Here is a 24051-nt window from a genome sequence, read left to right as displayed (position 1 = left end):
TTCCTAAAAGACAAAAAGAAAAAGGAAAACGAAATTCCATTTCATTACAAAAGAAATCCATGCCTCATCAAATCAACATCAGTGACCTCTCTCTCTCTCTCTCTCTCTCTCTCTCTCTCATTTTGTTTTATTATGATAAAATTATAACAAAATTAGATTTTCCATGTAGAAAAGGTGATTTCAAAGATAGATAATTGCTCTTCCATTTACATGCAAGACATTTTGCAAAGGACATGGGGTCCCATGATAAGAAAGCACTCTAAAACAGACGTTGAAAATAGATTGAAAGCATGTATTTCCCTCCTTTTCTTTTGTCTTTCTTTTCTCTTTTTTCTTCCTATCCAACTAATCCAAGTCTCCATCTCAAGCAAAGCCCTTTGCTTTTCCCACAACTCACCAAGATATGTTCTTACATATTATAGTAACAAAAACAATGTGAAAGAGGAAGTATATATAGATTGCATGAATTTCTGTTTTGGGTTTTTTTTAATGCAATAATAATAGATTGGTTGAGTGTGACAAGCATTGCCCAAGATTTTGGATTGAGTTCGAGATAAGTCTCGATATGGCATACGTAGAACAATCCACCGTCGATCCACATTACGCTACAATATTTAGCCATCAACATTGGTACGAGGAATCCACCCGGGTTGGAACTATGCAATCACACTAGACTTACCATCAAGTCACCATGGTTGGTAGTAATTTCTGCTCTGGGTTAATAAGCTGTAAGTTATGGAGTTTAAATTCATGACAACAATCATGATTCTAAAAGAATAAATATATATTTTAAATTGTTCCTGAGAAAACCTTTACGCAAAGATAGGTTTTATGATAAATCTACGTCAAATCAGATGTATATATTCATACTTTTTTGGGTTAAATTGTTGAACGTGGTTTGGTTTGCTTTTCCACTTTTAGCTCATTCACAAGTGACCCTCCACTAGCTTCACGTGCCTCCTCTGTTTAACAACTTATGAACTTTGCATACAAGATTGCAGACACATATGCTTATCATCCATCTTTCACTTCCTCACCTCTTAAATAATGTTAAGGAAAAATTCCTATTTAGTTAATTTATTTTTTTATTTTAGTTTATAAATTATTTAATCCCTTTCATTAATTTTTTATAATTATAGATAAAAACTATTCAAATTACCAAAATTAAATAATTATATTATTTAAATTATAGACATTTGAGTTGGAAAAAATATCTGCTTTAAAATAAATTAATGTGCTTTTTAAAATGAATTCTAATGAAAGTTTATATATCTAAAAAACTAAAAAGGGAGCTTTCTTTCTAGCAAAACAATTTTCTTTTTTCAAAAGGTTGATTTCTGGACCAAATGAACATTGATTTATCATAATTCAGAAAATGAATCTAAAAGAATCATAATTTGCTCTAAAAACACAAGTCAAAAACTCATAACTAATCAACATCATCATGCCCTTTGAAAGGATAAAAACTGGGGCCATTGACATCATTCACACGCGGATATATATAAATTGCAGTAATTAATTTGATTATAAAATCTGCAAACAGGTTAAGTAATCATTGAAGCAAAAAAATTCTGGCCACCAAACCAACTGAATAATGAACTCAATATTTCAAAAGCAAGGAGAAAAGGTTATGATGTTTATTTATCTTCTCCTTTGCAACTAAAATCAAGTCTTTGCCCTCCCATAGAACTTTGCCTTCTCCTGGGTTGTCTGGAATCTACCATGGCCAAACTTGGAGGATGTATCAATAAACTTGAGCTTAATCTCCTCCAAAGCAACCCGAGATGTCTGATTCAATAATGATTGTCTCAGGGTCACGACACGCTTCTTTGGTCCTACGCAGCATCCTTTTATCATCACATAATCTTCCTTCACCACACCATAGTGGGGGAATCCTCCCATTGGTGTGATATCCTTTTCAGTCCTGTTATGTGTGACAGATATCAGCAAATGTACCAGCATTACCAAAATCTTTATGAATTGCTTAAGTAATATCAAGAGGCATAATATTAAGTATGGGACCATAGGAGGGAACAAGCACCAGTGCTAACCTGTCATATTCTGTAATTGCAGTATGAGACTCCTGGCCAGACTTCCCAAGCTTATAGATTTTCTTATTCATCTCAGTACGGTGATGGTAACCGTTCTGCCCAGCCCTAGCAACAGTAAATGACACCCTAGCAGGATGCCAAGCACCAATACATGCCACTTTCCGCAGACCACGGTGGGTCTTGCGGGGGAGACGGGTGACACCCCAACGAGTAACCACACCTTCATAGCCCTTCCCCTTGGTCACACCAATTATGTCAATCATCTCGTCCTTTTGAAAAACCGCATCAATAGGTATCTGCTTCTCAAAGAAACTGTAGGCAAAGTCGACCTTCTTGGCAGCATCACCACCATTTACCTGAATCTCCATCAAATGAGCTTTCTTCTGCTTCAAACCTTTCATCTTCCTGATCTGTAGAAGTCAAACAGTCAGATTTAATGCCAGCTCTAAATTCAGATTCTCAAGACTTGCATCTACCAACTCAATCATGCCAAAAAAATGAATAAGGATGAAAGAAAAGCATTTAAAAAAAGGGTAAAAAGTACCAAATCCATGAATCCTCTGAAAGGAGGATCAGAAATCCATCAATGTCGTAAGGTGCTACTCAATTGTTGACAAATGATTTCTCATTAAAAATTAGGAAACTGAATGCACAAGAACTTAAAAATAAAAATCATTGAAGAGGAGAATACCTGGGTGTGTGCCAAGACACGAATGACAGAACAATGCTTCTTCATTTTCTCCAATTGAGATTGAACATCTTTCTTCCCATCTTCAGATTCAAACTTCTTAGAGTACTTGGTGAATGCCTTCTTCTTGGACTTGCACCAGTTCTTGTAGAATCTCCTCCTCACATCCTCACTCAAATGCTGGGCCCAGACGGTGTTCAGTGAACGGAGACCACGGGGTGTTTTCATATAACCTACAACCCCAACTACCACCATGGGTGGTGTTTCTATGATGGTAACAGCTTCACATGTTTCTTTCTTGTGGAGCTCTGAAAGAAGAGGGTACAGAAATTACAGAACAAATAAGCAGGACAATTATTAAAATGTAGCACTGTATTTAGAATACATTCAAATCAAGTAGAGAAAGGAAAACATAATGTGCCCCAGAAAGACATCATCACATTTAGACATGTATAGTTGCAACTAAATGCTGAAAGACATCCCACTATGATAGCATACTAAGTAAAGGATAATATTAAAAGACTCACTTGACCCTGGCTTCTCAACTTCTCTGACAATATGAGTCATCCCTGCTTTGTAACCCAGAAAAGCAGTCAATCTGCAAGTTTTTGTTGGATCATCTCTGGGAAATGCCTTCACTGTAAACATCATAGAAGAGAGTAAAATACCAACAAGTTAACATCACAGAAGAATGCGAAAAAATCAGCTCCTCAGATAATAACAAATATTGAAATATATGAATTTCAAGGCACATGAAATCATGAATGGATCAATGCAAAAACTGTGCAAGTACAAGACTCATGGAAACGTATAAGATGGATAATATACCATACGCAAACACCACGTTAGAATATTTTGCATTAAAAGCTACGCCAACTGGTTGGCTGTGTGCAGAATTATATCTGATAACAAACTAATGCTAGGCCATTTAGTAAAACTCATACAGCACAGAGAACAAGTTATATTGAAACATAAATATTCCCGTGCTGCTTTGTCATGCCAAAGAAGAAATGAGATGCCAAAAGAATAAACTATACATTGAATTTCTCCTCTAAAAGATCATAATTTTACACCTGTCAACAAAAACCAAGACGCCACAACACATCGAGCACCTAGCTAAAACTAAAGAAAAACCACAATAAGATCAAAACTAACAAAACCCACTATAGGCAACAGCAATTTCTGATAAGAAAAACAATCAATGCATAACTGCAAAGAAAATCAAGGAATGCATATCACAAATAGTTATCAAGAGTACAGAAGCTCTTAGTCATGGCTATTGTTTATGATATATTGATGTAACAGCAGCAAATTACAACTATGCATCTAGAAAAACAAGATTATCCACCAAACTCAAAACAACAATATACAATGAATTATGAACAACTTCGGCAATAATGATATCAAAACAAGTATTGAAAACCTTTTCCTCTGTGTCGGGAGGCTCTCTTTCTTGGGAGAAATCCCAAAGAGCCATGTCGAGGGTGTTCAAACTTGCGATGAGACATGCTTTAACCTCAGGATAACACTGCAACACCAATGAAGGTCAAACTTATTTCCTTGAAAGACAGAAAAATCATAACAAAAAGAACATATTTTTCAAATGATAGTCAGTGAAATTCAAAAGAATTATTTATCAATCTATATGAGTATATAAAACCAAATAAAGCATTAAACTCTCAATCAAATGAATTAAAACAAATATTATTACATACAGAGCTAAAAATTAAAATAAATTTTTCTGATAAAATCATAATGACTCAAACACAGGTACATAAAGAGAAACATTCAATTCAATTCAAATGATTAAAATTCTCAAAAAGAATGGTTAGTTTTTAACAATTTAAAATGAATTGTTTTATAATATAATGGACTTCCATAGGAACACGGCGTCAGAGAAAAATTTCCTATCTTTGCATAATAAAAAGATAAATTTAAATAAACAAGGGAAACCATTCAAATTAATTAATCAAACCTGAATGAAATCCTCAAAAGAAACATATATGTTTCAGCTTTTAAATTAATTTAAAATATATATATACATATATGCTGTATCATCAAAATGCCATAAAACCAAAAGTTCATAATCTTTTCATTACTAAACATGGAAGAATTACTTTGAAAAAAGGATGAAATTATATCGGCCTTTGACCTGTAAACATATGATATCAACACCAAACCTCAGTAGATGAAATGAAAATGCCCCCCAACCGAAGGCCTATGGCATAATAATAATGCCAAATCTCGAAGCTCAATGGTATTCCTTTCCAAATACCCAATTCAGGATATTGACAAAAAGAGCCGTTTCCGAGACTCCAGCCTTGATTATTCTTATAAAGAGAAGTCATTTCAAAATCAACACGAGGCAAACCGCAATATCAAAATGTTTACCATGACAAAGGCATCACAAAAACACCTCTAAAAATTTTGAAAAAGTGCAAAAAACAAGCAAAACCAAATTCCTTACAGAGACCTGTACAGATCTAAACTAATCAATTACTGAATCAAAAACCGCAAACCAAATCAGCCCATATAGATTCAATCAGCTAGAAATTGAATAATCACATGTATTTATATATACATTAGAGAAATGAACGATAGTACCTCAAGACGATACAAGATGAGAATATCACTACAAAAGCAGCAGCTATACTGTGAGATACCTAGAAACCTTTAGCTAGAGTTTTTATCTCGCTCGCAAATGAGATCCAATGGCTGCGACTAGCGTCTGATGGGTGTTCCTGTCCGTTGGATGGGTAATTTGGGATTAGGGTTAGGGTTTTCTGCAAGGCGCCGATTGGGCAGCCATGGCAAATATTATGTGGGCTTAGAGAAGAGAAACCCATTACTCCCCTTGTTAGTCCACTCCAATATTCAAAATTAGGCTGGGCTTTTGGACATTAATGGGTTGGACTTGGATCTCATTTTGTATTTTTGATTTTTTTTTTTTTTTTTTTTTTAAAGGCTACTTGAACTTCTACCTCATGGACAACGCTGAAGAGGATTTTAGTATCATTAAATTAAAGTTAATTAATTTTTTATAATTTTTTAATTTGTAAATAAATTTCTTTATAAGAATTATATAATCATGATGTATATAATTAATTTGTAAATTTGTGGGATAAATTATGGTTAATAAAATTATATACAAACATTTGAGGGGTTGAATATTTGGAAAAATCATTAAGGTTACCTTAGATTCTAAGATTTGGATTTAAAATATTTGATTTAAAATTATAAATTTAAAAATCTTTTATTTAGCTAATAAAAATAATTTTTAAAGATTATTATATCATGTAGAGTTGATACATTCGACTGAAGTGAGATGATTTTGAAATAATAAGCCAAGATCCAAGTAATTATTTTAAATATTTATCATGAACACATAGAATTTGAATTAAATTTAAATTCATTTTTATTTAAAATATCGAAATAATATATTTATTTTAACTCTAAATTCATAAGGTCAAATCCTTCTATTTAAACATAGCATAATACATTTTCAAATTAATAATAATTTATATACTTATATGTTTTGTTATTAAGAAAAAAAGGGAGGCATATAGATTATACAAGATGTATAGTAAAGAATGTTATGAATGTTATGCTTATCATACATACATACATTTGTAATAAATTACTTTATTGTACTTATTATATACCTCTCTAAATGGAATTATAAGATGTAAATATGTTATGAATTTCAAGTTAAGATAAATAAGTTCAAATTCTCAATCTTTATGATTGCATATTATTTATATTTTTAATTTTGATGCATCATTAATAATGATTTCAAAAATTAAAACAAAAATAGATAATATTAGAGAATTTTATTAATAATTTTAATTTATATATTTTTTTAATTTTAATATATAAAAAATAATGTAATATTTTAAATTTTTATTAATTATTTTAAATTTTATTTTTATTATTTTTATCTCTCAAATTTTTTAATAAAGATTTTATAATGGAAATAATTAAAATTTCTCTCTCTATATATAATTAATATATGTTAATATATTGTAAGTTATTTTATAAGAACAATTACTTATTATAATATTAATATGGTAACTATTGAATAATTTATAATTTACATATAATAGAAAATGTTACGTGGTAATACTATAAAAGAGAATGTCATGTATTAGTTACGTGACAATACTATAAAAGAGAATACCATATGTCAAGCTTTTTTATTAATCATTTCAAATTTTATTTTTATTACTTTTATCTCTTAAACTTTTTAATAAAGATTTCATATTATAAATGATTAATATATATGTATAAATTATTTTATAATAATGGCTACTTATCATAATATTAATAGCGTAGCTATTAAATAATTTATAACTTAGATATAATAGAGAATCATGTGACAATACTATGAAGAACAATGCCACGTATTAGTCACATGGTAATGCAATAAAGGAGAATGTAACGTATTAGCCACATAACAATACCATGAAAGAGAATTATAGATTTGCTCAAACAATAACAAGCTTATATTCATTGCAATCAAATTCTTAGAATATAAATCCAACAGGTTAATTAGTTTAGTTGGTAAGGATGAAAATTTTTCTTTCTTATTAATCAAGATCTGAATTTATTGAAAAGCAAAATTTATTCTCAATACACTCAGTTAATATAAGGGTACAATGTGGAGAAATTTTTGCATAGATTCGGTCCATTGTAGACCTAAAATATAAATATGTAAGATTCACATATTTAATAAATAGGTCTCACTATATATCTTATGTCTTGAGTCTATAACATAAAGGTAAAGAAAATCCTATACATGTGAAAATCCTATATATGTGAATGAAATTAAACTTGCTTAAACTAATTGAAAAAGGTTTATATTAATTAGGTTAGAAAGGTCAATTTGAACTATATTATACATTTGATAAAGAGTTGGAGGGAAAATTTATACCTTACTATTATTAGACATGAGAACATGTTCATATTCTTATTCTTATTATCAGGTTTTGAGAAAATAAGCAGATTTCATTGACTAGAGAGAGAGAGGATTTCCAATTTGCCAACTCAAGGACAACAACGGAATGCTTTAACAAGATGCCCCACTAGCAACGAAATTTTTCAATGAGGATATCAATAAAAAATTTCAACTACCCTTTTGAGATTTCAATGCCTTTCAACTTGAGAATGCATGCAAAGCAATAACCAAAAGAAAGAAAGGAAGAAAGAAAGAATAATGAATATATGCTTTGAGCATTTAAAATTGAGTATAATAATAATAATAGTAATAATAATAATAAAGAAAATATATTGCAACCTGCGTTACTGAATCTACCGCTTTATTTTTGATATCAACAATTAAGAATTATTTTCTCCTATTTTTTGCATCAAAAACTAAATTATAAGCTTCTGATAAAAAATAAGCAGTTTTAGTAAGATTTATAATATGAATACCTTTACATTTTGCGGTATTCACTTAATCTTGTTAGGCACATGTGGTTTTCTTTTAGTATTCAAGACTCTTTATTTTGGGAGTGTATATGATACCTGGGTCTAGGGAGAGACATGTAAAAAAAATTATCAACTTGATCCTTAACTCAAATGTTATTTTTTATTATTTATTAAAATCTCCCTTTATTTATATATATATATATATATATATATATGTTGTGAGAGGAGGGGGAAGCCATAAGTGACAATGATGATATCAAAAAGACAGAGAGTGGACAAACCCAGTTGAATATGAGATGGAATTCCACCAATGCCAGGGTGATCAAGCCCCACATGCTATGGTCAATATCATAATGTTAAAATGGGACATACAAATTAATAAAAGTATCAATCAATTTCATGTTAGCCGCAGACCTTCAATTGTAGGGTTCTTTCTTAGGTACTATATTATATATATTCTCTTCCCAACATTCCCCACCATCCCTTATCTATATAGCTCCTTTTGGTGCATGTCCCTTAAAAGAAAAAAGAAAATTGTATCTTACGAAGAAAAATGTAATTTTCTTTCAAGAATGCACTTCTTCTTTTCCACAACTCTCATTAAGGGTAAAAGAATCAATATTGTAATACACATTTAGCAAGTAAATTTCAGATTTTTCAAAGGTGTAAAAGTGTAAAAAATTTATCAATTTGGAAATAATCTCATCGATTTTCATTCATTTCTAAAGTACAGGAAATGAAAAGGTTTTCAATTAAAATTTCTTTATCTATTTATTGTGATATTATTTACTTTTATCATTAAAAAGTTGAGAGTTATCTTTCACAGCATAAATTCGTCTTATTGTTAATTAACTTAAATATTATATTTTATACTTTTAATTTTATTATTTATTTTTATAAATTACTAATTTTAGTTGTATTTAGTAAATATAAAGTTTTAAACATAAGGGGAGAATTCTTTTTCTATCATTTGATATTTTAGAAATAGTGATAATATTACATAATTACAATTTTTCACATAATTTAAAGAAAGTAAGATAGATAGAGTCTCATCATAAAAGTAACAAATATCACAATTAGTAATTGAGAAATATTCAAACTTAATAAATGCTCCTCCACTCCTTACATGATTGTTGTCGACAAAATTACTCAATTTAAATGTTTAAACTTGTAAATGAGAATCGCAAAAATAGTTCTATATTTCTCTGTTATACCCCCACATACGAAAGTCTCTAAGACTTGAAGTGTGAACAAGCACAGACTCACTTTACTTTGTACTAAAATATTCAACTAATAAATAGGTTGGTCAAGATTCAAACACTGAATCTTTTAGTCAAAAAATATTCAAACTAAAAATTTAAGTGTACAGACGAGGAATTTCAAAAATAGTTATATATCTTTCTATTAATTATAATAAATTATAGTAAACTAGAGGACAACAAAATTTGGCAGAATAAGTGGTTTCATGCATGCATGTGTTTCTGCTAAGATTGTTAGCTTTTACATGCAGTATATAACTAAGGTCTTTAGCTTAGAAAACATTTGGTAATTAAAAAACAGTATCCAAGATAGATATGATACTCTGAAGAGATAATATATGCAAGGAAAGTTTTATAATGGAACCAAAAGTTAGGTAATAAAAATTATCAATCAAACAATGGACAAGATTTTTGCAGATTATGAGGTGTTATTGTTGCTTTGCATAAGCACTTAATTTGACAAGATTAACGACAAATTTTAAATAAGATTCTGTCCACTTAAATGGGTTTTTGTCTTGTTTCTCAACATTTCTTTGTGGAGTTGTACTTTTGAGGCCTTGGATTTATTTTTATATTAAAGGTTTTGGAAGACCAAGTTCTTGATATTTAATTAACGAATACATATAGAGAAAACAACATTTAATATTGAGCGTTATAAATTCAAAACACCAACATATAGATATTATCTATTTTATCTGTAGGTTACATATGTCTTGAATTGATAATAAACAGATATATATAAGAATTTCCATTTGCAATACAAGGTAAATGTACAATAAAATGCTTTGTAATTCAATATTAATGGGATTTAATCTTGAAAACTTTTGACTATACAGAGCCTTTACTTTAAATAATTTTACTAGGAGACCAAAGACTCATAGGCTTCCATATACATGATTGAGCTTTCTCAAAAGTTGATAACAAACTTGGCATTCAGGGATAGGCATGCAAATATAGTGAGGGCCAGCCTGCAACCAAAGCAAAAGGTGAATTCAGAGAAGAGTGTTACTTTTTTCCTGGAAACAGGAGTGCGCTTTGGACTGGTATAAATTTAGCTTCCAAAGGTGTCCTAGCCATGATGCCCTAATGTTTTCAAAAGGAGAAAATATAATTCTAAGGGTAGGTGATGAACTGATGATCCATTTGATGATCAATAAGGGATGGTGTAGTTGCTTTAGTTATAGTGTTATAATGTATTGAGAACTACCAGTTTACTAGGGAGGTGTGCTTTGTCTCTTTCTTTCTGGGGTAGTGCATGGTAGTCTTAGTAAGGTTTTTGCTTTGTTGAGTAGTTTGTGCACACTTTAATCAATAAACTACACTAATTCCATTGTAGAAAAGTGCACCCCACTTCAACATTTTAGCCCACCTTTATTTATTTATTTTTTCCAATCTTTTATTTTATTATCCCTCTTTTCCATTTTGTCTTAAGTAAAAGAGATGAATCAAAGAAAATTTCAATAATTTGTTATATTTTCTAACTCCCTACATCTTTAAAGAAGATCAATCAGTACAAGTAATAAAAATGGTCAATAATTTATCTAACATTAAAATTTATTAACCATTCAAACTTAAATCTTAATTTATGGAAAACCAAATAATAATAATAATAATAATAATAATAATAATAATAATAATAATAATAATAATAATAATAATAGCAACTAGATTAATTCTTTGCTAGTCTAGTATAAAGAAATGATCAAGAAGTGTGACTTTGGGTAGTTCCAAGTAGAAGGAAAGAGTTGGCATAAACATGACTTTATGTACAAGGCTTGCTAGTAGCATTCTTTTTTCTTTTTCTTTTTCTTTCTTTCTTTGCTTCTCTTTAAATCAAGCCCCATTCTTGTTTTTTCTTTTTCTTTTTCTTTTTTTCCCCAACGGTTGCACAAGAAGACCATAAGGCCAATTTGCCATCTCCCAATGGTACTTCCCTTTACCCTCCAAGCAAACACAAGCCTTCCCAGCCATCTTTTGAGGAAAGCTTTTAAGGGCATGGCATGCCAAAGGCGTTCAAAGGGTTCTAAGCCTGAAGCTGAAAGCAATTAAAGCTAGCTATCCTGTAGCTAAAGCTTGTCTTTATATGCTCATGTCTTAATTTTTCATAATTTGAGAGCCTCCTAGTCAAAGGGCAATAATGTTCTTTAATTTCTATTGTTCCTTTCTTATTGATTAATTTGATACTCTAATAATTATGTTATCTATTACCATTAAGTACTCAAAAAAAAAAAAAAAGGCACCCCATTTCCCTTACTGGCTTGGTGCCCTTCCTTTTGCTCCTCTCATATTTAAACTTGAACCTTTTATTTTTATTTTTCCACCCTTTTGCCTTTTCTTTTTCATCCCTTACCCAATACAACAGATTTTGTGTATATATTTGCTAATGGCTAGCACAAATTTTTGATCCATTAATCATTGAGTCCAATTCAACTTGTTCTCTATCTATTATTTAGACCAGAATTTTATTGTATAGACTCCGTCTATCATATATTCAAGATACAAAATGTATGATAAAATCTACATAAATCTCATTATTTGTGTTTTAAATTTATAATAGATCAAATCTGGATAAAAATTTTTCCATTTAAGTTTTGTTCGGCAATAGTTTTTAAATTAGCGTTTAGTATTTTGATTAAGATCAAAATATTATCTCTCTTATTTATATTATTTAGTGATATAATATTTATACTAGTATTTCAAGATTGGGCGAGTGGCTCATGAAAAGTTATTTTTTCATAGTTTTTATAAGTTGAGAGAGCGTTTTGACTATAGTTAACAAGATGATACTACTTTTTTTATATTTAATAGTTAATCCAACAATTATTTTTACCGAATACTTTTGTTTTAAATCATTATATAAGCAGCTAATTTCTAATAGTTAAACTTTAGTCAAATAAATAATAGCTATTAAAATAACTAAAATATATTAAAATAATTAATATTACTGATCAGGGCATTAAACCCATATCTAACATTCTTTTGAGCAGCTGGAGCTCCAATTCTAGGCTAAAATTAACTAGGATTTAATTAAATCACTATTTTGAGATAGATGTCTACATCAAAACAGTCTAACAAATTTACTAGAGCAAATTAACCCAAGATAAAAAAAAAATTACACATTAATTATGGAAAGGTACAAGACTAATAAATCCAAAGTACTTTGGACATGCTAATTAATAAACATTTTTACATAAGACTATCATTGCTTGGCTAATGATGAAAGTAATGAACTTTGAGAATATTGAAGCTCTGTACTTGAGTGTTTGCTTGATTCTCCTCTTTCTTTTTCCTTTATAATGGATGTTCTCTCTAGGTTAATTTTTAAATTCTTCAGGAGTTAGCATGATCTCACATCTATAAATTTATGCTCCAAAGTCTAACGCACATATAGCAGTCAATCACTTAGCATATTAGTCTCTGCCACAGGTTGGTTTCGGTCTGTAAAATTAAGGACTTTAAATCTAATTATGGGGTCAATTGATTTTAATTCTATTCGATTTGAATCAATTCGATGATTTTTTTTTTTAAAGAAAAAATGTTGAATTGAGTTGGACTGTATTGAAACCGGTCAGTACAATTTCAATCAAATTCAAGAGAAAAGGGAAATGATTTCAATCTAATTCTAATTGTGAAGCTTCAGTCTAATTTAGTCATAGATTGGACAAGGACAACTTTGATTTGACTTCGAACCTAAATCGAACCAAGGCCAATTTGTTGCAAACCACATGTACCTATAATTGTTCAAATATAGGTGAATTATTCTATTCTAAACAAATAATTTAAACTTTTAGATTCCGTTTGTTTCATAAAAAATAATTTGTATATGAAAAATATTTTCATGAAAAATATTTATATCATGTATGTGTGTTTTCACACTTAATAAAATTATCAAAATCGATAAAATGGATAATGACTTAATTTTTTTTGTAGTAGAAAAATATATTTTGTTGAGTATTCCAAATGCTAGAAAATGCAGAAGTTGATTATGATAATTTATGAAACAAATAAATTCAAGAAATGGCTCCTCAAGACTAAGCTAACTAACAAGCAATGGCTCCTAAAACTCAAGCTAACTAGCAAGCTTAAAACAAAGAAATTGACTGTTATCATGTGGCACAAAACGTAGGCAAATCAAATTGTACAGAAAAAGATCACAAAAATTGAACAATATGTGCAACTGTGGAGGATTTATTGCTTCTTAGTAGAGTGCATATCTATGAAGCTATAGCAGTGAAGCTTTGTACGACGTAGGGCCGGCTGATGTGGAGTCACTTTCCTCCTAGATAATTGGAGAGTGCTATTCACGCGCCTTGCATATTTGTCATGTGGTATTATTTTTGAAGCATGCATGCATGCATTATAAACCTTGCTCTTATTACTATGAATTCAAGACGTAAAAATATGAACTCCATATTTATGTCATGGATTCATAATAGATCGAATCTAGACCCTTCCTTGCTAGTCCTCTCTTCAGTGGTTTCTGCATACATAAAAGTTAAAAGAATGGTTGTAACAAAAGATAAAATAAAACAAAACAAAGGAGACTGTTGGCCATTGTGCCGCTACTCTTATCAGTTTGATGAAAGGGAAAATCTTGCTCTACAGACAGACACCTTTTGGTTCAATTCATTGAGAGGACACTAGCAGTAGCAGTAGCAGTAGCAGTTCTCTGTGCAGTCACATTCTCCATAACAGCAATGATTTTTTCTTTTAATTGTTTCTGAGGAGGATATAGGGCTTAACAGTACCGTATACCATCAAATTTTAGAGCCACTAATTTCTTTCTTTTTTATTCATAAGCAATTAGTCCTGTTTATTATAATTTTTAATTATAATTTTTTAGTATATCATTGTATGTGTACTAATATTGCCCCACTAAATTTTAAATATATCTTTGTTTAAATTAAATAATTATAACTTTTTAATTGATGCTGTCGTGGTTCTTTGTGTTGCCAAATAGATGTGGCTAGATCTCGGGTTGCCTGATCACAGAAAATGATGAGGTTTGCGGCCTAACGACAACCACACCAACTATCAAGTTAGGAAGAATTTAGAGAACAATAGCAATGAAACAATTATTATAATAGAGTCAATAAGCGTACCTAAATAGGTGCTAGGAGCCCATTTATATAGTAGTAAAAGACATAGTAGCATGATTTCAGTAATCTCGTTGGCTAATCCCGTGCTTTCCCCTAGCCATGCATTATGAATTGTACTGTTATCGTGATTCTCAGCGAAGATCATGCCAACTATATTCAATCATCATATACCTTATATTTATCCGATCTCTGAGCTGGTGTACCAATTTCCCAAACATCTAAGATCTGAACCACTTTTTGATGAAATGATCTTATCGAATCTATTAAAGGTCGGAGAAGGTTTGTCTTGAACCCATGGTTTATGGGTTTGGTCTCTCGTTGGCTCCAGGTCTACTAGATCCGACTTGTTTAGATCGGATTTTGGTCTAAACTATATAATTACATCAATTAATATATATTTATATGCATTGCTCCTACTGATAATTTTTTCTGAATCTTTCACTGAGTACTAAGAGTTTAACCTGAGTCTTCCAGATTCAATATAGGCTATGTCCACTGCTGGTAGTAATCAAGGTTAATAAAAGGATTTTTTTTTTTCTTTTAGCTCAGATGAACAATGCAACTGCCAGAGAAGGAATGTTACAACCTGTGACATCTAAAGCTGCTTTTAATTATAATTCCTAAAGAAAGATGAGGAAGAACCTGGTTCTCCTTCCTCCTGTGTACTGTATAGTTCGATTAGATGGCAGAAAGTGAGCTACATTCTTAGTTTTTCCTTGCAATCCTTTTCTCCTCCTTTTTTTTTTAATGATCATCATTAAATTTTTTTAGTATCTAAAATGGTTGAATGGTGCAAAAAAATTCATATAACCGATCCCAACTAGCTTGAATTAAGATTCGTTGTTGTTGTTGATCATCATTTTTCCATGATAATGGTTTGTTAGCCTTCCTCTATTGGACTTGGTAAGAAGGGAAGCCTGCTGCATTTAGAAAATTAAATAAAAAAGGAAAAATTAAAGCTTATAAATTCCTACAGAAAGAATTGATATATATGTAAATATATTTTTGCCAAATATTCCTGACAGATTTTTCAGCAGAGTTCTTGATTGTGATGCTATAAATATGAGAATGGACCCAATGTTTTTGGGATAGGTACAAACAACTGGTCATTTGGAAACAATATATGGAAAACGAAATGGCAGATGTAAATCAGAAAATCAAGTCATTTGTTAATTTCTTGTGCTTTTGCAATTACTAAGATCATAAATCAGAAAATCAAATCATTTTGTTAATTTGCTCTGCTTTTGCAATTATTAAGATTATTTGATCTTTCTTTGACAGAACTTTTTTAAATCAAAGAGAAGACTAATAAATCTAGAATGGGTTGATTTGGCTTCTTGTGTTTGGACATGAAGATCTAGCCAAAAGTCAAGTTGAGATTAGATGTTTCCACTTAGGATTTAACCAAAAATAAAGAATTCTTCATGTATGTTAAATTGAATTGAGTGACCAAATGAAGGTTTCCAGCCCATAAGACAGGCAGACCAGAGGATAGTGACCCTTCAAGGAGGGGCAGACCTGCCCATCAATAAGACAGATAGAGACACCTCAAAAGAGCAACCTCCCAAGTCCCTAACCCATGAGAGAGTATCAAGCACAAGTGGAGCCAACCACTATTTTATGACAAAACCCACATGAAAGAGAGAAGTTCATGTTAACACACGAGCACTCCTTCCCATGTATAAGGGGCCATGGATTTTTCTTTTGAGAAAGAGAGAGACAGATAGAGAAAGAAAGAGGGAATAGGAGTGATGTGAAGATGGGTATTTGATCGTGTTCAAGTTATTACAAGAGCACTCTTTTCCATGCGAAAGAGAGAAGGAGGGAGGGAAGGAGCTTAGATAGGTAAAGAGATGGAGGGATCAAGGATTTTTCTTTTGAAGTGGAGGATCAAAAGCAAATATATCTTGCTCTAGCTTTTACTTTTCAGCCCTCTTTTAAGACTATTCCATCTTCTAATAAAGCTCAAAGGCACATTAAACAAAGACAATTGTTGGTCCTGTAGGGCAAGGAAGAAGAAGAAAGAATAAAGTTGATCAAATAAAAAAGCTTCCACTGGTTCCCGCTTCCATGCAACCTATCCATACAACACAATTATATATTGATCATTCAACAAACATAGTAATGATATATTAATAATCATCATCTTTTACTTCTTGCAATTCCCACTGTTCCTTGCAGGCACATGTTTCCAACTCAAGATAAAAAAATTTAACACCTTATAGGTAATTGAAAATTACCCTTATGCATCAAAATACACAATTGGTGTGATTTCAAAATCTATTTTTGGTCCAACCTACATTGCAGTACTAGTATGATTCTGATAACATGTGTATGCAACTTTTTGATGGGTCCTCTATGCATCATCTAGGAGCTAATGTGCTTTTTTATGTCACCCTTGCATATGATTTATGTCATAAGAAAGGATTAAATATTGGTTAGCTGTACTACTACTCTTGGTAATGGAATTTCTCTGTGCAATATGATTTCTGACTGAGATATATATCCCAAAGTTATCCAGGAATGATGCTTAGCTTTCTTTTACTTTTATACTGCATTAAAAAAATGTACCTGCAATGGCCTAAAATGATAAGATAAAACTCTCTTGGAAGAAGTTTGGGGTCATGCTCCTGCTGCTTCTCCTGCTACTTGCTTTTCTTGCAATTGTACAGCATTTTATCAATACCCATTATCCAAAAGAGTCATTCTCTTGCCCTTTTTCTATCATTCTCTGCTGGAAAAATTGATTTTCATCACTGAAACACTCATTGTGCATAATAAATAGCGAATTTTTTCCTTGTTTCAGACTGATTCACTGCATCATAATTTGGAGGTCAGGAGTTTAGACCATGTAAATAGCTTCCCTGCAATGCAAAAGAAATAGTTTTGCTACAAATATTTCACCTTTTGTTAGAGGCTGCAATGCAAAAAAGTCTAATGCACTGAAACACAATTATCTCTTAATTTGGTATGAAGAAGTCTAGTTTCTTAATGTTAATAAACCTCATTAATGGAAGATTTGGGGCTATATAAAGCAGAAATAACATTGTAATAATTTCATGCATCCATTATTTTCTCCACTAGTTTGCAATCATAATATAGAGTAGTCAGTGCAAAAATCAGAGGATACATGTATGGTTGTCATTTATCAAAAGTAACAGGGCAATGCAGCCATTTTAAATGATTCAAAGCGCAATTCCAACATCTCTCATTCAAAACAATAAAGAGCATCCTTTGATTAAAGCTAAAGGGCATTTTTGTCATATGAATAAAGAAAGAAGGAAAGATAGAAAGAAAGAGCAGCAGCGGCATCCAACTTTACTTTTTCTTCCCTTAATCTCAACTTTAAATTTCTGTTATCCAACGGCTTTATCATTTTTATTTCTTTATAAACGTAATTACTGTTCCTTAAAAATAATTAAGCAAGCCCCTTCTTCTCCTTCTCTCTCCTTAATTTCTGCTTTTATTTTTCCTCTTAGCTCTCTCAGCTTAGGGAAGCTTAGGAAACAGTAGTATAGCAAACAAGAAAGAACCATTTTTCTCAAGAATTTCAATACCCTCTTCTTCTCTCCCCTCTCTTTTCTTGTTAAAAGGAAAGAAAAGAAAGGAAAAGAAAAGAAAATGAACAGAAAAGAGAAGCAAAGAAAAGGGGAGGCTTAGCTTCTTCCTTGTATTTGAAGACGCTTTCTGTGAAGATGTTTGATTCCTTAAGCCCATGCACACTTGAAGTTTCTCAGATTCCCTTCACTTTTCCTTCCTTTTGTAGAAAATCCATCCATACCCAAGTGCTTAAATCCCTTTGTCTTTGCTTCAAGTCCTTCCAAACTCAATTCCCCTGAGAAAATTATCAACAAAACATGGTCCCCTTCATTGCTTTGACCTTTCTCTCTATTCTTAGCACCTCTTGTTCTGCTTCTTTAGTCAGTGATTTTAACGTTTTAGTCTCACTTAAACAAGGATTTGCATTCCCAGAACCAGGCTTGAGCACATGGAATTCGTCGAATCCAAGCTCAGTTTGTTCTTGGAATGGAGTTGTTTGCTCTCGCGGGCGAGTTGTGTCATTAGACTTGACAGATTTGAATCTGTATGGCTCTGTTTCACCTCTGATTTCAAGGCTTGATAAGCTCACCAACTTGTCTCTTGCAGGAAACAACTTCACAGGCACCATTGAAATTGTCAGGCTGAGTAACATTCGGTTTATTAACATCTCAAACAATGAATTCAATGGTGGTTTGGATTGGAACTACTCAGAAATGGAAAACTTGGAAGTGTTCGATGCTTACAACAATAACTTCACTGCTTTCCTTCCTCTTGGGATTTTGAGCTTGAAGAAACTCAAGTACTTGGATCTTTGTGGCAATTACTTCTATGGCAAAATCCCAGCAAGCTATGGGAAACTGGTGGGGTTGGAGTATCTTTCGCTTGCAGGAAATAATCTTCATGGAAAAATCCCTGGTGAGTTGGGCAATCTCACAAACTTGAGGGAGATTTACTTGGGGTATTACAATGTTTTCGAAGGTGGGATTCCCGCAGAGTTTGGAAATTTGGTGAATCTAGTTCACATGAATTTACCACAATGTCAACTAGATGGTCCAGTTCCGAGTGAGCTAGGAAAACTGAAGCTGCTTGATACTCTATATCTACATGCCAATCATCTTTCAGGTTCTATTCCAAAGGAGTTAGGCAACCTGACCAACTTGGTGAATCTTGACCTCTCCAACAACGCACTTACTGGTGAAATCCCTTTTGAGTTCATCAATCTCAAGAAACTGAAGCTCTTCAATCTCTTCTTGAATAGACTACACGGCTCCATTCCAGACTATGTTGCAGAATTGCCTGATTTGGAAACACTGGCGCTATGGATGAACAATTTCACTGGTGAGATTCCTCGCAAACTTGGCCAAAATGGGAAGCTTCAGACTCTTGATTTGTCCTCAAATAAGCTCACTGGTACAATCCCACATGACTTGTGTTCCTCTAATCAGTTGAGGATTCTAATTCTCCTGAAGAATTTCCTCTTTGGGCCAATCCCAGAAGGTCTGGGGACATGTTATAGTCTCACTAGATTGAGGTTGGGGCAGAACTACTTGAATGGCAGCATTCCAAATGGCTTCATTTACTTGCCTCAGTTGAATTTAGCAGAATTGCAGAACAACGTCCTGTCAGGAACGTTATCAGAGAACGTTAATAGCTCGTCTAAACCTGTTAAATTAGGCCAACTCAATTTGTCAAACAATCTCCTCTCAGGTCCTTTGCCATTATCGCTTTCTAATTTCTCTTCCCTCCAAATCCTTCTGCTTAGTGGAAATCAATTTTCAGGTCCAATTCCACCTTCCATAGGAGACCTCCATCAAGTACTAATGCTTGATCTTAGCAGAAATTCACTTTCAGGTCCAATTCCACCTGAAATAGGAAACTGTTTCCATCTCACTTTCCTTGACTTGAGCCAGAACAACCTCTCTGGCTCGGTCCCAACAGAGATATCCAACATCCATATCTTGAACTACTTGAACTTGTCAAGAAACCACTTGGACCAAACAATACCAAAATCCATTGGTTCCATGAAAAGCCTCACTGTTGCTGATTTTTCTTTCAATGATTTCTCCGGAAAGCTACCAGAATCTGGCCAGTTCTCCCTCTTTAATGCCTCCTCTTTTGCAGGCAATCCTCAACTTTGTGGTTCTTTCCTTAACAATCCTTGCAATTTCACCACCATCACCAATACACCAGGAAAAGCCCCAAGTGACTTCAAGCTCATCTTCGCTCTAGGCCTGCTGATATGCTCTCTGATATTTGCAACTGCTGCCATAATCAAGGCCAAGTCTTTCAAGAAAAACAGCTCTGATTCTTGGAAGCTGACAGCTTTCCAAAAGCTAGAATTCACAGTCACAGACATCCTGGAATGTGTGAAAGATGGAAATGTAATTGGTAGAGGAGGAGCTGGGATTGTATACCATGGGAAAATGCCAAATGGGGTCGAAATTGCAGTTAAAAAATTACTTGGTTTTGGCACCAACAGCCATGATCATGGCTTTAGAGCAGAAATTCAAACACTAGGCAACATTAGGCATCGAAACATCGTTAGATTGCTCGCTTTCTGCTCCAACAAAGAAACCAACTTGCTGGTTTATGAATACATGAGAAATGGAAGCCTAGGAGAAGCATTACATGGCAAAAAGGGTGCCTTCTTGGGTTGGAATTTGAGGTACAAAATTGCCATTGATGCTGCTAAAGGCCTGTGTTACCTTCACCATGATTGTTCACCATTGATTGTTCATCGAGACGTAAAATCCAACAACATTCTATTAAATTCAAGCTTCGAAGCACACGTTGCAGATTTCGGATTAGCAAAGTTCCTCATTGATGGGGGAGCATCGGAGTGCATGTCAGCAATTGCAGGGTCTTATGGTTATATTGCTCCTGGTAAGTACATTACTTCAGTTTTTTTTTTTTTTTTCCAATTAAATGATATCAAGAGTCAGCTTTTGAACATACTATTACATCTTTACACACATTACTAATGCTTGCTTTCTATTTTTGTGCACAATTATACCGTAGATGATTGATGGCTGATGGTTACCTTGTTAGTTAAGTTAGTTATTCTGTATAGTAAAATTTTCTCGTAATGTCAAAACTGTGAACATTTTGGATCAAGAACTTGAGATGAACAAAACAAGAATCATTCATAACAAAGGCAGTGAAAAGGTTTCGAGTTCAAGAACTATATCACCAATTCTTAGTAGACCCACTGAATTAAATTTTGCATCCCATGTAAGTTGTACTGTATATGATACTGCATCTCCTCTTCATCTCTCTCTTTCCCTCTCTCTGATAAATTGGCAGGCTGCAGAGAAACCACCCGTGATTTGTGCTGAGAGAGAGAGAGAGAGAGAGAGAGAGAGAGAGAGAGAGAGAGAGACATAGAATTTTTTTGGTATTCACAACACAACACTCGAACAGACAGAAAAGAACTGAAGCACTTTGTTGGGGTCCGCAAAAAAACCTGATATCTCAATCTTAGAGGTCCAAATCTGACACATTTTGATTATTTCAGTCTGACAATTGATTCTAACGTAACAGCACGTTGAGATTAGTGAAAGCTAACCGACATGCACACCTATTTAAAACACTAATCTTTTGCGTGCAGTTCCTGATTTTGGTCTCTTAGGTGTAAAGAGTTTTTTTTTTCCCTTGAATTTTCACTATTCTCCATATATATAAAATTTTTATATATTTTATTTTTTTATATTTATTCTTTTTTTTTTTTAATTTCCTTAATCCCAACATGAAGATTCTACAAATAAGGTTTTGTTGTGCTTGGATTCTAGTAGTCCTATGAGGCCTAGTCCAATTTATGTCAAAGATTAAATTGTTTAGCTATGTCATAACTAAATTTTGTTCATCTAATTTGTCTTTGCAGAATATGCATACACATTGAAGGTGGACGAGAAGAGTGATGTGTATAGTTTTGGGGTTGTTCTCTTAGAGCTTCTCACCGGTCGGCGGCCGGTCGGCGATTTCGGTGAAGGGGTAGATATTGTACAATGGAGCAAAAGAATGACGAATAATCGCAGAGAAGATGTGATGCATATTGTTGATCCAAGACTAACAATAGCACCTAAAGATGAAGCAATGCATTTCTTTTTCATTGCAATGTTGTGTTGCCAAGAAAATAGCATTGAACGCCCTACAATGAGAGAAGCAGTTCAAATGCTATCGGAATTCGCTCGCAACTCTCCAGACTATTCTCAAAAATTAAAAAATGATAAAAAAGAAAAAACTTATGCGAAATCTAAACAGGACCTTTTGGCTTAAGAGACTTGAATTTTTTTTTTTATTTCTTAAGTATTTTAATGGTGTCTTTTGGCTTGATTTTTGTTATAGCTTTTCTCCTCTCTCTCTATAAATGTTCAAAGTATATTTTTCTTTCTAATTCTTGAGCTTAGAATTAGGCATAGGAGTTTTGGTGACCATATAGATAATGTAGGAATAATTTGTGGGTTGCACTTCTTTTTAAGGAGTGTCCCCTTAGCTGTAGAGCTTGCAATCTTTTTATTAATGGGGTCATGCATGCTCTTTGTATTGTACACTCTTCTCTATACAATGCTATATTTGATTGCTTTACATGTTACTTCAAATTTTTTTTTTTTTTTAATCTCTACCCCTTTTCCCCTTTTTGCCATAATCAATGTTTATAGCTGTGCATAGACAGCATTATAACTTCTGAGTGTGTGGATCCAAGGCATCATAATTAGAAGCATCCCTATATAGTAATTTTTTAAAGTAATTTAATAAAAAATTTAGGTTCTGTTTGATTCATGAAATTTTATATTATTTATTATATTCAGAAAAATAAGAAAATTAATGAACGATTCCATTTTAAATTGAAAAAATATTTATGGATAATTGTTTTTCTTATCAAAGGGAAAATGTATCTCGCCTTTAATTATATATTAATCATAACACGCATTTAGGATTTGATCAATTTTTTTTTTTAAGTAAAAAGATTAGAATAGTGAGGATTTGAATTTTAATCTGACGATTTAGCAGGTGAAATTAATAAAAATAAAAAGAATAAAATAATGTGAAAATTTGAACAGATGCAGATAAACGCATGGTTGATTTAAAATTCCAAGTGAATCAAGTCCTGAAGTTCAAGGACGAAGAGGAAGAGAATTTTGGATTCAACAACCTCCCTTGGCCCAAAGCATCTACCTATGGCATCTCCATCTCTTAAAGGTTTGTCTCCTTTTTCATTGCCTCCTTGGCTACGAGGTGGAGTTTTTTATGGATAAAATAGAAAATGTAAATTTCATTAAAATGCAAAATGCTCTATTGTGAATCGTTATAGTCCCATTCTAGCTAAAATGTAGACTGCCTAAAAGGAAAGCAACTTAAGCTGCAAGTTTTATGAGTTGTTTCAAATTAAGAGCAAGTAATCTTCTTATTAATGTGGCAGAAGTAAATTCTTATCTCTTCTTTTGTGTTTTTAAAGAGAAAGGCTCTTATTTTTTCTCTAGAAACTCTTCTTTTTCCCATCTTCTTTATTTTCTCCTTTAGATTTACTCTTAGACGGCAACCAATGAGAGTTTATCACCAATGACTATCTCATTGAAATTTTTTTGTCCTTTTTTTTTTAATAAGCTTATAAATCTGTATTCATTTGAAATATATTTGCTTTATTTCTTAAAATCTATGTTTGTTAAAAATGGATCTAAGATTCTTTTTCCAATATCAGGATTTGCTCTCTCATTATGGGATCTTATCTCCCCTTAGTAGATTTTTTTTTTCTTACAGTATTTGATGAGTTTCTTGGCGGTTTAAAATACAATATGAATTGCTTAGAGATTTTGAATTTTTAAGTACAAATAATAATATTTTTATCAATGTAACATGTTAGTATGACTTGTTAATCAATTAAAATTTGGTGGTTTAAATTCTTGTATGGGCTGCAGTACATAGCAAATTTCCAAGATTAATTATTAAAAAATGCAAAAAAATGTATATATTTACAATTGTAATGTGAA

General features: G+C 32.3%; 2 protein-coding genes across 3 annotated transcripts; one reads left to right on the top strand and one right to left on the bottom strand.

The window, feature by feature from the left end:
- Nucleotides 1-1498: 1498 nt before the first annotated feature.
- LOC110642533 (60S ribosomal protein L3-2) lies at nucleotides 1499-5520 on the bottom strand. 2 transcript variants are annotated; one of them, XM_058151133.1, is made up of 6 exons: nucleotides 5344-5520; nucleotides 4163-4267; nucleotides 3267-3377; nucleotides 2743-3047; nucleotides 2052-2461; nucleotides 1499-1924 (listed from the first exon to the last, which is right to left on the bottom strand). In XM_058151133.1, exons 2-6 carry the CDS (start codon nucleotides 4245-4247, stop codon nucleotides 1666-1668), a joined length of 1170 nt encoding a protein of 389 aa, XP_058007116.1. In that variant the 5' UTR covers nucleotides 4248-4267; nucleotides 5344-5520; the 3' UTR covers nucleotides 1499-1665. The 2 variants fall into 2 exon arrangements, with proteins under 2 accessions (XP_058007116.1, XP_058007117.1); XM_058151134.1 differs by having other exon boundaries at nucleotides 5403-5507.
- A 12427-nt stretch (nucleotides 5521-17947) lies between these two features.
- On the top strand, nucleotides 17948-22648 carry LOC110642523 (leucine-rich repeat receptor-like serine/threonine-protein kinase BAM3). The gene is made up of 2 exons (XM_021794612.2): nucleotides 17948-20947; nucleotides 21945-22648. Exons 1-2 carry the CDS (start codon nucleotides 18382-18384, stop codon nucleotides 22337-22339), a joined length of 2961 nt encoding a protein of 986 aa, XP_021650304.2. The 5' UTR covers nucleotides 17948-18381; the 3' UTR covers nucleotides 22340-22648.
- The last annotated feature ends 1403 nt before the right edge of the window (nucleotides 22649-24051 follow it).

This window comes from Hevea brasiliensis, chromosome 8 (genome assembly GCF_030052815.1).
Source record: "Hevea brasiliensis isolate MT/VB/25A 57/8 chromosome 8, ASM3005281v1, whole genome shotgun sequence".
NCBI lineage: Eukaryota > Viridiplantae > Streptophyta > Magnoliopsida > Malpighiales > Euphorbiaceae > Hevea > Hevea brasiliensis.
Note: the sequence above shows the minus strand (reverse complement) of the source record. Positions and strands in the feature narration are given on the sequence as shown.